This window comes from Periophthalmus magnuspinnatus, chromosome 16 (genome assembly GCF_009829125.3).
Source record: "Periophthalmus magnuspinnatus isolate fPerMag1 chromosome 16, fPerMag1.2.pri, whole genome shotgun sequence".
Lineage (NCBI taxonomy): Eukaryota > Metazoa > Chordata > Actinopteri > Gobiiformes > Gobiidae > Periophthalmus > Periophthalmus magnuspinnatus.
The window spans coordinates 5685165-5702175 of record NC_047141.1 but is presented as its reverse complement, the minus strand read 5'-3'; the positions used below and the strand labels follow the sequence as shown (position 1 = coordinate 5702175).

Below are 17011 nucleotides of genomic sequence, written 5' to 3'. Positions count from 1 at the left end.
CGCCTCTGTATAAACTATATTTATTACTGCAAAAATAGGACATTCTTTGTAGTGCATAAATAGTTGAAATCTTGGACACGCACACACAAGCACGCACACATACACACACACACACAAAAACGCACAACAAGGCACACACAAGTCCTCACCCTGGCCACACCCACTCAGTCCTCAGCCAATCAGAGGCTTCACAGACACTGAGCCGTCCAATCAGAGGTCACGGGACTCGAGTATTGAAGTGGTGCTGGACCGACCATTTCTCCAGACTCAGCCCCTCCAATCCTCAACTCTTATTTATTTATTTTGTAGATTTTAATTTTCATTTCCATTCTTTCAACCGCTGCCACCAGGAAACCTCTAGCGGCTTAGAATCTAGCACTCACGCCTCACAGCAAGGAGGCACCGAGTTCAATTCCGGGCTTTAATGAGTGGAGTTTGCATGTTCTCTCTGCGTCTGGGTGGGTTTCCTTCGGGCACTCCTGTTTCCCCCATCAACCCAAAACATGCACGATAGGTCAATTCCTCCAGCTAGGGTAGTCCTGACCAAGACCAGCTCAAGATCAAGAGGACAAAGTTTATTACGGGGACAATAAAGTGTACTTGAAAGAGCCCATATTACGATATTTTCTGATCCATGTCCTGATGTTGTTTCCTCAACACAAACATACCTGGGATTTTGTTCCATTCACACAAACCCTGCAAAACCCTCAGTTGAGTTCTTCTCTCAAACTGAAAACTTTCTGTTCCACCTTGTGATGTCATGCGGTAATACAGGAAGTGCTCCACTGTGTTTTTAAACTCCACGCACCTTCACTAGAATCATTTAGATAATTTTAGCACTGGAATTCCCAATCGCTGCTGAACTAAAGGTAAAAGGAGCTGTTAACTTCTAAACCATTTTTGAATCAAGGAGTCAGGGGTACCTAGCTGGAGGGTTAACCTTCTATACACTTTCTGGTGCATGGGGGACCTCTGGAGCAGTGGTTCTCAAACTGTGGAACCTGGCCTTCTTCTGGCTGTACTCAGGCTCCTCTGCAGTGATGTTTGGTCCTCCTTTGGGTTACTCCTCTCTCAAAACTACATCAGATCAGGCGAAAAGTGAAATGCCAGATAATACATGTTGTGGAAATTAAACTGTGGAGTCAATCCTTAGACCTTATTGCTGTGGGGTGAGAGTGCTATCCTCAGGGAAAGCCGCTATTACCTTGAGGAGCTTGAGGAGGTTTTGAGGTCAGGAGAAATGGGATGCAGCCCCGGTCACCATGAGTTTCCTGGAAGAGCAACGTGAAAGTGCCACCGGGGGGCGACAGTGAGGCTGTGGTTTGAGCAGTGTTCAGCAGACCTAAATATCACTGGAAGCAGAAGGTCCATTTTGTCACATCGTTATATCATTCATATCAGATGAGTGAGGGACAGCACCTTTCACCTTCATGTTTGAACTCATTAGTATAAAGCAGCCATTTTGCGACCATCTGAAGGCGACAGGTAAAGAGTGTGTGTTGTTTATTCTTCTGAGAGTCCTCACTTATCTCTCCAACTTAAATCCACCTGTCACTCACTCAGAGCACGACACAGGCCGACCAATAGGAAGAAGGGAAACAGCATTTGACAGAACATCGTCCATCACCTGCGTCACCCCCGGTAACATCTGATACAAATGAACGAAACGATGGACTACATTCACTATCGTCCTCATCTCCAGACCTCCACGTCTCCATGACCCTCCCAGCAGACCACAGGCAGAGGAGCACACTGGAGATGTTTGACCCATCTGCCTCGTGAGGGTTCTCAAAGGTTCTCAAAGGTTCTTAAAGGTACTTAAATGTTCTTAAAGGTTCCATATTATGCAGACCTCAGTGTTGAAACCTCCTCCTCGTGAAAAAAACGTATGTGCAGCTTTCTTCTAATCCATTCACACACGTTTGCATAGTCCTGACCTGAGCGTCTTCTCAAAACGACGCCACGGTCACAGCTCAGTGCTCTTCATTAGGATGCATGAACTTTGACGTTGGCAGTTTGAATGTGTTTTCCTTCTATGTTTCTTTGCCATACATGAGTTTTATTTTAAAGGTACACTGCGTAACTTTTTAGTGCTACTCTACAAGTTTGTCTCTATATTGTTGCTCGCTTGGTCTGTCCCGCAGTATGGCATTAAACATATCTATCTATCATCATCTAGCAGCTATTTCATTATGGGTGCTGTACATGGATTCAAGGCACAGCATTTACATCTCCATGGAGACGAGCGGGTGACGTACCCACCCCATCCCCTAGAAAAGTTACACGCTGCACCTTTAAAGAGGGGGTATTTTACTTCTATGGGGTATTAACTGCTAACACATGTCATATTTACCTTTTATTGTGTTGAAAATATTAAATTTGCCGTTTTCGATGCTCTGAGTCTCCTTGCTCTCCGCACTAAGTCACTCCCCCTTCAGAGCGCCATCACAGCACACTTGACATGCATCTCGCTAATGAAGCCATTGCACATCGCATCAGGCTTGTGAAGTTGTAGTGTACAGTTTTGTATCATGTTTTTGTATATTTATGGAGAATCGTCCAATTGAATAAAGCCTGAGATCGCTAGATTACTCAAACATGCACGGATGACATCTAAAACCTCACCAGACATGTTTTGTTTTTTTTATGAGGGAACAATATTATAACATGGTAGAAAGCTAAAATAATAATACCGCGTCTTTAAGAAAAAAAGGTCTTAAAATGGTGTATGTCCGAAAGTATTTCAAAAGCATAATATGGAAGCTTTAAGTCTTCACTGTAGAAAATGTATTCCTCCGCACAGTCTGATACTTGTGTGTCAGTACAGCTCCAGTTTAAGGTTAAGTGCATAGTCTGAAGAGTCTGTAGGCCCCTCACCAGCGCCCTCAGCAGGCCACATCAGAACAGCGTCCGCACAAGCCGACGCCCCTTGGACTTGATTCGTGGATAGGTGGCGCTGGTCTCCGTGCTGATTGGCTGCGAGCCCAGAGGTGTGGTCCCGCCTTTTCTTCTCAGCAGGAAGTCCACGCTGGATGAGCTCATGGCGTAGAAGACGTTTCCTGTGGGCGGGATCAGCAGCTCTGAGGAGGCAGAGGGGGAGGAGTCACGAGCAGTTTGGATCAGAGGCACATCAGACATACTCGACCAGTCAAAAGTCTGGACATCTTCTCGTTCATGTTTTTTTTTCTCTTCATGTTTACTGTTTTCTACATTTTATATACACACAGTAGACATCACATATAGTGAAACATATATGGAACTAAGGGGGGCGGGGCACAGAGGCAGACCTTTGTCCTCGGGCAGCAGCTGAAGCAGTTCGTAGTAGGGGACCTCTCGAGGGTCCTGGTTGTGTTTCTCTAAGGCACTGCTGATCACCGTGGGGGTCTTGTCATTACTGGTCACCTGGAGAACACAGCACCATCACAGACTGACAAGCTCTAGCAGCTCTATCAGCACGACACGTACAACAAGACAAAATGTGAGGAGAGTGTGTTTTCTAAGCTGAAGTTTGATGAACTAAAGTCGAAGGACCCATGTTAAGCAGTTTTCTGATCAATGTTATAATGTTTCCTCATCACAAACAGACCTGGAGTTGTGTTTTGTTTCATTCCCACGTTTAACACACAAATCCTGCAGATTTACGCTGAGTTCTTCTTCCAGATAGGAAACACTCCTTCCACTTCCACCTTGTGATGTCATGTGGTAATACAGGAAGTGCTCCAAAGTGTTTTTAAACTCCACACTCTTTCACTCGCTGTAGCTGTTAAATTGAAAACTGCATGACATCACAAGGTGGAACAGAGCATTTTGAGCTTTGGAGATGTAGACAGAATAAAGAGCTACTCAAACATGTGTGAATGAAACAAAACACAACTCCAGGTATGTTTTTGATGAGGTAACAGCACTCGAATGTGGCTTAAAGCTCACAAGAGTCAATATAGGACCTTAAAACTAGTTTTATCCAAGCTGCAATGACAAATGATTGTGGAAGTACCAGGACGCTGCAGTACAGATACATGTCACACACACATGAGCGCACACACGGGGCGGGCAGTACCAGGACGCTGCAGTACAGAAACATGTCACACACACATGAGCGCACACACGGGGCGGGCAGTACCAGGATGCTGCGGTACAGGTTGCCATCCTGTATTTCCATGCGGATGCGGATGATGCGCATGTCGGGCCCCGAGCCCTGGGAGCCTCCAGGAGGGTTGTTACCACATGAGGCCGAGCGCCGGTGGGACTTAGTCGGGGAGGAGGGGGTGAGGGCGGCCGGGCTTGGCTCAGCGGTGGGTGGAGAGGAGTCCACATCCAGACAGGACACTGAGGGAGAGCGCATGTGCTGCAGAGGAGAGGGACAGAGGAGACGCACAGAGGAGAAGGACAGAGGGACAGAGGAGAAGGACAGAGGAGGGAACAGAGGGACAGAGGAGAGGGACAGAGGAGGGAACAGAGGGACAGAGGAGAAAGACAGAGGACAAGGACAGAGGAGAGAGACAGAGGGACAGAGGGACAGAGGAGAGGGACAGAGGAGGGAACAGAGGGACAGAGGAGAGGGACAGAGAAACAGAGGAGAGAGACAGAGGAGAGGGACAGAGGAGGGAACAGAGGGGCAGAGGAGAAGGACAGTTAGGCCATAGTACTGCACTCTGCTAGAAACATGTCCATTTGGCATCACAGTGATGGCAGTACCCCAGCAGACAGCAGGGGGCGTTACCTTGGTGAGTTTGGAGAGCAGGTGGTTCACTGGTGACGTGAAGTCAAACAGACTGTCCGAGTCTGTGGGGAGGCTGCTGCGGGAGCCACTCAGGCTGTAAACACACACATGTAATGTTTCCTTTTATTACATTCATTTCTTGTTTCACTACTTGTCTAACCTAAACCAGGGGGGCAGGGTCTAGAGGACCAAAGAGGAGAGTGTGGGGAGAGGAGGGGCAGGGTCAGGAGGACTAAAGAGGAGAGTGAGGAGGGAGGAGGGGCAGGGTCAGGAGGACTAAAGAGGAGAGTGAGGAGGGAGGAGGGGCAGGGTCTGGAGGTATAAGTAAACAAACAGTGTGACTGGTCTAACAGGTATCCGCACTTGAAACTCTCCCTGTGCAGCCATGTGTTTGCGATCAGAAACTACTGGCTGCAATCAGGGCAGTCGTGCATGATGTCACATAGTACTTGAAATTGCACAGGTCACTGGAGGCAGAACGCAAATATTTATAGGTTTTTGACAAGAAAGATGCAAATGTATCTAGTTTGCATCAACATTGCCAAAAAGAAAAGTTGATTCAGTGTTTAGTTCCACTTTAACCCTCCATTTTGTAGTCATATGTGAACAGTGTCATTAAAGGTGCACTATGTAACTTTTATGGTGAACGGTCTGAGTCAAGGGAGATGTTATTGTCTTGATTTAATGTTCCACAATATTGCATTAAATCAATTGCACATGTTTATTCCTCTAAATACATCACATGTCTCCACTGTGAAACAATACAGAAAAGGCACTAACATCTCCATGGAGACTAGCAGGTTATGGACCGTTTACCAGAAAAGTTACATAGTGCAGCTTTAAATGTGGATATTACACAAGCACTAGCATCAGTATATAGCGCTCCAAAAGTGCTACTGTACTCACTCTGAACACTGTGTGATGATGACGGTGGGCGTGGCTCCGCGGGGGCCGGGGTCACTTGCTGCTTCGATCTCATTGGACAGTCTGTAACTGCAGGGACACACCCATCACGTCAGCGCCCCCCGTATGACACAACCAGGGGTGGAAAGTAACCATTATAAATACTGAAACTGAGTACATTTTGGGGTAATTGTACTTTTTTTTGTTTTTTTTTTTGTAGATTTTGTACTTGTAAATGAGTATATTCTTTTCGGACTACTTTTCTAGCAGCATATTTTTACTCCTACTTGTGAAATATATACATTGAAGTAATTAAGTCATGTTTTGTCCTCCATATTACCTCAGCCTCAAATTATAAATCAAATGTTACATCCCGACAGTTTCCCCAATACTTTTTACTCTTACATAAGTCATTTCATGGACTACAACTTTGTACTTCTATTTGAGCAATATTATTTTGAAGTAACGCTACTCTTACTTGTACAGTTTTTGGCTACTCTCCCACCTTTGGATACGACATTATAGTCACGACAGAGGACAGAGACTGGCTCGCACCTGTCGGCCTCGGACAGCTTGGGGACACTGTGGTACCAGCGCACAAAGGCCGGCTCTGTGCGGAATGTGCAGTTCTTACAGGAGGACTGCAGGAGGCGAATCTGAGCCAGCACCTCGAACTCCTGCACAAACCAAAACAACAGGGCAGGGGTCAGGGCTCAAACATTTGTGATTGTTTTTTTTTTTGATAAGCATTGTAATTAAGAGAAAATCTGCCATTCGTCTTTCAAAAATATGATTCTGTTTGGGTTCATGCGCAGATCTGTTTGATGCCTCTTTACCACTGCAACCAAATTTACCCAAAAAGTACAAAACACTCTTTCTTTAGACAATAGGATGTCATTTTCAACATTAAATGGTAGTACCGGTACTTTCTTTCATATTCCCATGCGTCTTATATCTGTGTAATCCCTCAGTGTCCAGTAGGTTCATAGTGGTCCATGGGTGTATACTAGTCTATGTGTCTTATACTTGTGAAAGATACAGCTCAAAATCATTCTAAAAATATTCAAGAACGGTTCATTTCTGTCCTGTGAATGGGACTTTTTTAGTATTGATACCTTCTCAAAAAGTGTGGATACTAGATTTAGTATATGGCCCTTAACCGATATTACAAGCTAATACATTTCAGGCTCCATGTCTGATTTTTGTCCATGTATTTGAGCAAAATGTGTATTACCCCAGTACAGATATACATTATAAGCAGCTTAAGGTCAAAATAAGTGTGCTGTGTACTGTCTGCATCTAGTTATAAAGCATTTTACTGTGCAATAATCCAAAAGTGCACTGTTAGCATGCTTTTTGTTGTTGGCAAAACTCAGCTCTGGTCTCTGAAAGTGTTGAAAAGTGCTTATAAACTCATCAAGGTGAATAATTATAATGTTCTGAATGCATAAGGTAAGTGAGGAATGACTTTGGACCACTGCAAACGGTTTAAAATGAACTAGTTATGTTTTAGATGTTTTTAAGACAGTAAAAATCTTGTGCAGTGCCTATAAATCTAATCTAGTCTAAATGAGTAAACCTTTAAACTAGTACTACTATTTTAAATTATGTAGCAAAATACACAGGAAGTAAAAGAGGAAGAAACTGGACGCACCCGTCTCCTTTTGTCGAAGTTGATGTATCCATTCTGACAAACAGACAAACAGTTTTAGAACATCACAACACATTTTGAAGTTTCATATATCGCTGAAGTAAATATAGAAGATACACGATAATATTGAAACTAATTTATGCCACTGACACAACCACAGAAACTATTCTAAATCTACAATATTGTTAAATAAAGAGCAGAATGAAACACTTAGTCATTAGTTTGCATCTGTAATGAGTCATACAAGTTATTAAGTCAACCATTAATGACTTAAATCGTATAATATTGTTAAAAAATTCCCAGTAGTGCAAAAAATCTGTACACGTAGCTTTCATAAATTGAACGATAAGTCAATGTTGTAATCATCGTACTGGTGCCGATGAAAACAGAGCACGGTGCGATGAAATGAAAAACTACAAACAAAATACATCTCAGAACAAGCATATAACAAGCACTGACACTCACATCGAGGCGGTCCTTCACAGCAGTGTCCAGCATGGTGAGGTCAGTGAGGAAGAGCCCCAGGTACGGCACAGTTCCCTGGGCAGAAGACTGGACACGACCAGGGTCAGTGTCTCATGTACCAGAGCACAGAGGGGGAGGGGGGGGGGGGCTACTGCACTTACTTTGGAGAAGTTCTTGTTGTTCAGTCTGTTGTCGAGGTTTGCGAACTTGGATGTGCCCTCCTACCAAACAAAACAGACAGATTCAACAAGCGTAAAAAAAACAAAAAAATACTGCTAAAGGCTACCTGCTTGTCACCAAGGAGATGTTATTGTTTTGCCTGGAATGTTCCACCATATGGCATCAAATCTATTAAAGGCCCTACATTTCAGTGAAAAGTGTCTTTGTCCTGCCCCAGTACAGATCTATTGTATAAACAGTTCCTTAGGTCAACATAAGTCTGTTGTGTACTGTGTATTCTATTGTGCAATGATCAGGATGTGTTATGCACATTAATAAAGTATGTAGGTCTAGGCTTCTCTAATTTGACTCCAAATGTAATTATATATGCATTTAATATGTCAGTAAAAATAAATATACTCATTTGCAATGTAGTTTCTATAAAAAGCTGCATCATTAATTTATTATCTTCTAAATACTGAGGTCCACCACAAGTCTGCTGCTTTCCCATAAAAGTCACTGCATTCTACTGCTTTTTGGAACAGAGTTAATACTGTTTGTAATGATGAGAAATGTGCTTGTGATTAAGCTTGTGAAGTATGTCTGGAGAGGTTTCAGTTCACACGTCATATTTTAAACCTGTCCAGGAGACTGAAATCTGAACTGCCAAACTAATCCAAGAATCCCATGTGTTTGGGGATCTCAACAGTAAGGCAGGATATTGTGTTGTTTACAAAGGATAACAATGTGTTACTTGCATAACTGCAGGGTTTGCCATTAGCTAATTTTGCCTGTAAATTTGATGCATGAGATAAGAGAACCTGTATTTGTCCCACAATAGGGACATTTCCTCAGGCTAAATCCTGCAGTTCTCCTGATCCTCCTGATCTTTCACCTCTTTGAGCAGCTCTCGGCTCTGGGAGTAGTTGTCCTTGTCTGAGAAGATCTCAGTCAGCTCCTCATACCTCCTGAGGGACTCTCTGTGAGCACAGTACACATTCAAAATACAATGATAAAGACTCAAACACTTGTACACATTCAGTCTGACACTGCAGACTCAAACACAGTAGTACAGTTCTCTCGTACGGTGGGTGTCTGAGTTGGTCAAGTTTTGGGTTTCTCTCTTCTCTAGTTTAAAAAAGCTGCAAATATTTCTGTCAATTTGTGCCCTCTCCACACTTAAATGTTCAAATGCTTCATGTGCCTTCATGTGTCTGAGTGTTAGGGTGGAGGGTTTCACCTGTCTGGGAGAGAGGGGCGGGGTCTCAACTGTCTGGGGTTAGGTGATCGAGGGATGAGTGTTGGGGTCTCACCTGTCAGGGGGTGAGGGGCGGGGTCTCTCCTGTCTGGGGTTTAGGTGATTGGGGGTGAGGGCTGGGGGTCTCACCTGTCAGGGGGTGAGGGCTGGGGGTCTCACCTGTCTGTGTGCTGCCAGCTCCTCCTCAGCCGGTGCAGGGGGTTGCTCTGGAGGGCTGACACGATGGCGTACAGAGAGGAGAAGTTTTTCCTCACCCGGCACTCCTGCCACACACAACAGGCAGGGTCAGTACGCACACAGGTAGAAGCGTTTACATTAGTTTCAACTCTGCTTTGGTCCTTGGTTTAGTCCTGATTTAGTCGCTCTTTAGTCCTGTTTTAGTCCTGGTCTAGTCCTGGTTAGTCCTGGTTTAGTCCTGGTTAGTCCTGGTTTAGTCCTGGTCTAGTCCTGGTTTAGTCCTGGTTAGTCCTGGTTTAGTCCTGGTTAGTCCTGGTTTAGTCCTGGTTTAGTCCTGGTTTAGTCCTGGTTTAGTCCTGGTTTAGTCCTGGTTTAGTCCTGGTTAGTCCTGGTTTTGTCCTGGTTTAGTCCTGGTCTAGTCCTGGTTTAGTCCTGGTTAGTCCTGGTTTAGTCCTGGTTAGTCCTGGTTTAGTCCTGGTTTAGTCCTGGTTTAGTCCTGGTTAGTCCTGGTTTAGTCCTGGTTTAGTCCTGGTCTAGCCCTGTTTTAGTCCTGGTTTAGTCCTGGTCTAGTCCTGGTTTAGTCCTGGTTTAGTCCTGGTTTAGTCCTGGTTAGTCCTGGTTTAATCTCTCTTTAGTCCCTCTGTAGTAGTGTGTGTATTGTGTGTATCAAGCTGCTCCTTGTACTCTTACTTGTGTAATATATTTAAAGTACTAGTGGTAAAACCTTTATACTGACAACATTAAATTGGAAATAAACACTGAATCTACTTTTTTACTGCTCACTGTATATGGTGTTTAAGTATTGTCTAATGTTTGTAGTTATGTTGGCAATTTTAGTGCAAAGTATATTTTCAGTTTTCTGGAGTGTGTGCTGCTTCCACAGGCCACTGCAGTTTCAAGTACTATGTGACATCGTGCAGGACTGCACTGATTCCAAACACCTGGAGTTTGAAGTGTGGATACCTGTTAGATCAATAATACTACCCCCTGACCTCCCCATCCTCCCCCTCACTCTCTCCTTTACTCCTCCACGTACTGCCCAGTTTAGCAGCTCTATATGAAATATGGCTGTGGGCGGAGTTTAGGTGTTTAGCTCCACTTTAAATGATTTGTGTTTCTTGCAGTGCTCCTCCAGATATGATTTAGTTTGTTTCATTTTCATGGTCTGACCGTTCAAATACTAAATCACTTTTTAATGTTTTGATTGAATTACATTCACCTTAAATGATAAATCATGTCCAGACGGACACTGTGTTCAGTGTGTGAGTGGGTTATACTTTGAGCACTTCTGATTGTGTTGTGCTCTTGAGCAAACTCCCGATAACCCAGGCCCTCAGCCCAGTCCACTGACCTCTGCCACGCTGATCCACTTCTCCAGCAGGCGCGCCCTCTGCTGGCTGCGCAGGCGGGTGTTCCACAGGCAGGAGGCCAGCACGGCGTTGGTCAGTCTGTTGAACTGTCTGACCGTGGCCCGCACTGACCAGCACTGGCCCTCTCGCCCCTTCTTATCCCGCTGAGACCAGAGCGAGCCCAGGCAGTGGTAGGGCACCAGGCGTACAAACAGCTCCTGTATGGTGACACAAGCGTCAGTATGAACAGTGAAATATTGTGTTTATATTATGTATTATAATATGGGGCGACAGAACCCGTCTCCTTCCTGAGCGGCTGGACATTCCCATGGTGTTTATACTTGTGCATAATTGTTTGAACAGATGAATGTGGCACATTCAGGCATCTGGAAATTGAACCCAAGGATGAACCAGACTTCTACAAGTCCACAGTTCTCTTCCTGATCTTGGCTGATTATTTTGACTTTCCCATGATGTAAGACAAAGTAGCAGTGTGTTTCAGATGTGCTTCAGATACATCCACAGTGTGTCTCTAATTAACTCAAATGTTGTCAATAAACCAATCAAAAGCTTCCAAAGACATGACATCATCTGGCTTCCCAAATTGTTAAAGGAATAGTTTTCTTATCTCTCTGTATGTAAACTGACTTTGAAGAAAGTAATGAAAAATTGTCTTTCTCTCATTATTCTGGCATTTTGCAAATAGAAATAATTTTGGTAATTCTAACTGACCTAAAACAGGAAAAGTTTTGTCTGATTTCATTTTAGACAGTAAGAAAAAAAAAAGCATATGTTTCTTTTTAAACAGCAACTTCTGATTTCAGTCGTAAGTGTTTACTTCCTGCCACGCTTGGGCATAAAATAGTTTGACAACTGGTTTGTTTGCTTGTACCACAGAAGATGTATTTATTTTTTGTATTATACATCTGCATTTTGTTATTTTCACATTCATGTTTATGCATTACTGTCTGAATAAGGGTTTGTTTGGTTGTGTAGCATTTAGGCACTCACCGTCTCAATGCGGGTGAGCTGCTCACCGATGAGCGACGTGGGGAAGCCCAGAATGTGAGTGGGCTCAAAGTCTGAGGGGTCCGGAGGAGGAGGGGGGGGCTCTTCTGTGGACAGACAGGGATTGGTCAGACAAACACTTGTACTACTGTCCTGTTTTTTAGTATTCAGCAAATGGGCGTTTTTTTGTTTGTTTTTTTTACAATGGGTGCCCTTCCTTTAGCCACGAGTGCGTGACAAGGGTCTTACCCAGGGACAGAATCTGACTCATTTAGAGCTCTACAATGCACTTAGATATGTTCAGCCCTTAGGCTTCACTGTGCAGGACACTACAGGGTGACATGAGGAGACAGACAAGACGGCCAGCAAACTACCAGTGTCAGGCATTTATGCAAATTTCACTTTTCTCTTCAAGTGCATATGACATGTTAGACTAGTACAGAGGTGCCCAATGTAGGGTCTGCAGACCAAACTTGGCCCTCCGAGGGTTTAATTTGGACCACAAGAGGGCTCTGAGGTTTTATGAACAATCTATTTTGGTTCAGTTTTGTGCTGAAAAGCCTGTCAGGAGATGGGAAGGAGACCAACCTTGTCTATTTCATGATGTTCATGACGTTTGCATTTTTATAAGCAAACTGTCATAGGTTTGGCCCTTGACCCGCTGATGTACATTTATTTTAACCCACAGAGGAAAACACTTTGGCCACCCCTGGACGAGTAATTTCACTGAAACATAGTTAAGATCATTATATTTAAGGCTTAACTTGGCTTGGCTTTTCTAGTTTTCTAGTTAAAACTTGTCTAAATTACACAATGTTTATGATGATACAAATAAAAATAAATAGCAACACTTTATTTCTTAAATGAAAGTTTAAGATTTCAGAAAAATGTGGTTCTTGCATATAAACTGTCTTTGGATTTTGTCGATGGAGTAGATTAGCAGCCAAGATTCTGTCAGTCTGTCCCAGGGCAGCTGTGGCTACAATAGTATCTTACTGCCACTGAGTGTGGAGTGAATGAAGAATGCACTGTAAAGCACTCTGTCTTGAAAGGTGCTTTATAAATCTTGATGCATTACAAAAGTTAAAGCCCCTGTGTGTGATTAAAAGTCTTGAGTCTGAAAGATAAATTCTGAATGTAATTACGATATTAGTGCCCCGTGCAGACCTGTGCGTGTGGGGGACATCAGTGCTCTCTCGCTTAGCTCCTCGGCCAGTTGAAGCATACGGGCCCTGAGCTCCGGAGAGGGCAGGAGAGGGGCCAGGCGCAGCAGGCACGAAGGCTCCCCCAGGCCCTCAAAGTCCTCTGGGTACTCCGAGAGCCAGGTGATGAAGACGCTGCACACTGCCCTACAGCAGAGAGGAGCAGAGAGGAGCAGAGAGGAGCAGAGAGGAGCAGAGAGGAGCAGAGAGGAGCAGGTGATCACACAGAGACTCTGATCAAACATAGACACGTCTGGGAGAGGACAGGGGCCTATTAGGTATTCAAGAAGACCTACTGCACTTGTGTCTCTCTGTGGTTAGAATCTATGACACCTGTGGATCATTGTGTTATAATTTTGGACATTTTAAATTGAAATATTAATCTAAAACAAGTTAATAACACATTAAAATCAAAATAAAAAGCTAAATTGGGGCTAACATCGCTGTAAACGTCATCACAACAAAGAGTCAGCATCTCCGGTGGATAGCTGCAGATCACACTAGCAAGTAGAAAGTAGCACCAAAATGGCTACACGATGCTGCTGAGTCCTACGAGTATGACTGATTCAGAAAATAAAACTGTAGAACGAAATAAGTAAATACAGAGAAGTGGGTAAATAACGGGTGTTCATTGGCAATATGGCGTCCTGAAAATAAGTGACTAAAGATTGACCAAACGTGATGCATGAATCACTCCATAAACAACTTCAAGAGGGTAAATGTTGAGGGGAAACAACTACAACACGGTTAAAAGCTCGAAAAAGTCCAGTTTGCAGAATAGGTCTGATTTAATAAAGGCTAGAGAGACAGTGTGTTCACCTTCCCCTTTACAGTACATCACCGTAAACATAACAAACCATCACAACAAAGCAAAAAATATATATATTTGTATTTATTTGTTCACATTAGAGTTAGAACTTTGGCATTAGATAAAAAAGCAAATATAAAAAGCCCAGTTGTCAAAGTGTTAAAGATGGAGTATTCATTGTTAGCACCCCCAAAGTTGTACTGAATTGTTTTGTATCACGCTTTTGTATATGTATTGAAAAATAGTCGTATAGGAGCACGGGTGACATAGGACTGTGGGCGGAGCCTTGAACAGGATCGTACTGCTAACCGCAAGGAGAGTTCAAATAGAATAATCGGATAACGCGCATGGATAACATCTAAAACGTTTCCAGGCGCACTCGCGACATGGCTGCTGGACGTGGATGTTGGTTACTATAGGTTGCCATGGCGACGGTCTCTCTAGCCTTTACTGACACCTGATTGGTTGGGACTCACCTGTTGAAGGCCTGTCTGGTGGGGCTGGACTCACTGCTGCCCGGGGGGTCCTCGAGCCTGGACACAAGGCGCATTTTTTAAGGCCCCTGTACAGTTATATTGTAAAAGAAGCTCTTGACGTCAAATAAGTCCACTGTGTACCACCTGCATGTAATTTTAAAGCGTCCTATTGTCTGAGAAGTTCCTGTTTGCATGCTAGTTGCCGGTCGCATTACTTACTAGCTCTGGCGTTTCACAGTTGCAACATGCGCTTATAAACTCATCATGGTGAATAATTAGGATGTTCAGAATGCATAAGATAAGAGAGGAATAACTTTGGGCCACTGCAAAACGTTTAAAATGAACTACTTCTGTTTTTTACCTTTGAGGGACGGCTGAAATATGAACTGAAACTAATACAAGGATCCCACAAATTGCAGAACACGTTTGTAGAGGTCTAAACTACAGCTACAACAAGACTTTTCTTTAAAACGATAGTATATTTTGTCCTTTACAGAGGATTCTATGACCTAAATCATATATTGCACTATAACTCTACGGTAGTCACATTTTTTTTAAAGAAATACCCAAACCTTTGATCCATAAATGAAAAGTTTGGCACAATTTACACACAGGAAACACATTTTTGCTGACACTTTTAACACTATTTCAACAAAGTCATGGTGGGTTTTTTTTTTATTATTTAGAGATTAGAGGAGTTTTGAAGTGTGATGTCATGATTTCCAACCAGGAAGTAAAATTTCAGACTTAAAAAATGTCCAAACTGGTGAAAAAATAGTTACGTTTTTAGAAAAATCTTACATATAATGATTTTAACAGTGCTTTAGTAAAATGGGTAGTCTAAACTGTCATAGATGTTTTAAAATAAAGCTCAGATTAAAGCCTAACTTGAGTAACAGAGCTTCAGACAGAGCAGAGCCTACAGTTAGCATCACGCCCCCAGAGAACGTTCATGACTGTGCGGTGATGAATTGTGCAGCCATGTTTGATCTGGTGACTATCTCCAACACATTTCTAGCAGTGTTACCGGTCAGCGAGGATGTCCAAGACCCTGCGCGTGCTGATGAAGGAGCGGTAGGTGCAGAGGAAGATGGTGACGTAAGAGGCGTCCCCGGTGGAGAGACAGTGGAGCAGGTGCAGCACGAGCTTCTCCTCTGTGCCAGCCTTCACGCTCTGGGTCCGGCTCGATCCCGTCTGCTCCAAAGACACACGACGCTTTACGTGAATGCTCAGTGATAACACCACCGACTGAATTATTAATAAAGAGGAGGTATTTTACTTCTACGGGGTATTAACCGCTAGCACATAACATATTTACATCACCGTGTTACCTTTTGTTGTGTGAAAAATGCTATATTCGGCAAAAAACAACGTATTAACATGTTTGATACGTTTCACTTTCGCTTTCGACACCCTCCTTTTGCTGTCCGTGTCACTCCGCCTTCAGAGAGCTATCACATTACAATCACCCTGCATCCCGCTAATGAAACTACTGCACATCGTATCAGGTTTGTCAGGTTGCTGTGAGCAGTTTTGCATCATGCTTGTGTATATTTACTGGAGAATTGTCAAGTAGGAGCATGCATGATGTAGGCTTGTGGGCGGAGCATTGGACAACCGTTACATCTAACTGTAAGAGGGTTGGAATAGGGCCAGGGAGGGATCGCTAAACTACTCAAACATGCACGGTTGACATCTAAAGCCTCCTCAGACATGTTTTTGACGAGGGAACAACATTGTAACATGGTAGAAAGCTTTGCATTTTACCTCCTCTTTAAGTATGTGGTACAGAAGATAATCAAATCATACTTCAACACATCAAAATTAAATTCATGAGTATGTATTCTTTAAAATAAGTGAGGTCCTGATCCGAAGGTTTGAGTTAAGGAGAGTCACATGGCACCGTGCTCACAGCTGATTGGTCCATATTGAACCCTGGTCCACTCTGCTGTTTGTATCTAGTTATAAAGCATTTTGTTCTCTGCGAAATGGGATTTATATGTTAGCATGCTAGTTGTTGTTAGTTTTACTGTGACTTAAACTTCACTCTGGTCTCTAACAATTGTGTAAAGCGCTTTTAAAGTCATCACGGTGAGTAATTAGGATGAAGAGAAGGCATAAGAATAACTTTGGACCACTGAAAACCGTTTAAAATGAAGTAGCTCTATTTGTATCTATTTTTAAAAATGAAGTACAGCACTTTAACCGATCAATATGTCTTTTTTTATTGTGTGTTTCGATCCTGCCAGAGTTAGACCTATGGGTGCCTCAGAAGTGCATTGTGTCAAAGTGTGTCTCACCCTGGAGCTGTAGGGGGCGCTGTGCTGTGGCTTCACCATCACAGTGTAGATGATGCCCTCCTCCTCCTCCTCCACCACTGTAGACTGACACAGGGAGAGCGAGCGATTAGAAACACAAAGCTGCTCAGATAAAGTCAGGACAGAAATGAACATTGTGTCTGCTGCTCCTGTTTTTAAATGACATCCAAACCCCGTAACACCAAGCGAAGGAGGCAGCCCCGAGGTGGACGCGATATATCAATCAATATATCCATCGGTATATAAAAATCGATATATCAATAATGTCACGATTCTTGGAGACAGATCACAGTTTAGATTTGATCAGGATTCATGTAGACCACGGCCGTCCATGCGTTTTTCATCGAGGGACGCAAATTGAAACAGAGCACGTGGACAGAAGGTGGTCAATACCATGAATAGAGGACAGAATACCATAGAATACCATAGAGGACAAATACAAGTGTTTCTCATTCTCAGTTTATGGACAGGCCTCATGTGAAAGCTCAGAACCTCCAGAATTCACTCCCTGAGCTGC

At 43.5% G+C, this 17011-nt stretch overlaps 1 protein-coding gene across 3 annotated transcripts in view; it reads right to left on the bottom strand.

Moving 5' to 3' along the window:
* Positions 1-9: 9 nt before the first annotated feature.
* Positions 10-17011, bottom strand: part of rgl2 (ral guanine nucleotide dissociation stimulator-like 2) — a 28498-nt gene continuing 11496 nt past the window's right edge. For all 3 annotated transcript variants that reach the window (XM_033980731.2, XM_055227942.1, XM_055227943.1), the window contains 17 exons: positions 16477-16560; positions 15204-15370; positions 14177-14233; positions 12858-13039; positions 11694-11797; positions 10685-10900; positions 9316-9419; positions 8794-8878; positions 7901-7960; positions 7740-7826; positions 7278-7310; positions 6179-6300; positions 5627-5713; positions 4721-4814; positions 4121-4345; positions 3288-3402; positions 10-3080 (listed from right to left, as the gene is read on the bottom strand). In XM_033980731.2, coding sequence (XP_033836622.1) covers positions 2899-3080; positions 3288-3402; positions 4121-4345; positions 4721-4814; positions 5627-5713; positions 6179-6300; positions 7278-7310; positions 7740-7826; positions 7901-7960; positions 8794-8878; positions 9316-9419; positions 10685-10900; positions 11694-11797; positions 12858-13039; positions 14177-14233; positions 15204-15370; positions 16477-16560 — 2004 coding nt within the window. In that variant the 3' untranslated portion in view covers positions 10-2898. The remainder of the gene's footprint in view (positions 3081-3287; positions 3403-4120; positions 4346-4720; positions 4815-5626; positions 5714-6178; positions 6301-7277; positions 7311-7739; positions 7827-7900; positions 7961-8793; positions 8879-9315; positions 9420-10684; positions 10901-11693; positions 11798-12857; positions 13040-14176; positions 14234-15203; positions 15371-16476; positions 16561-17011) is intronic.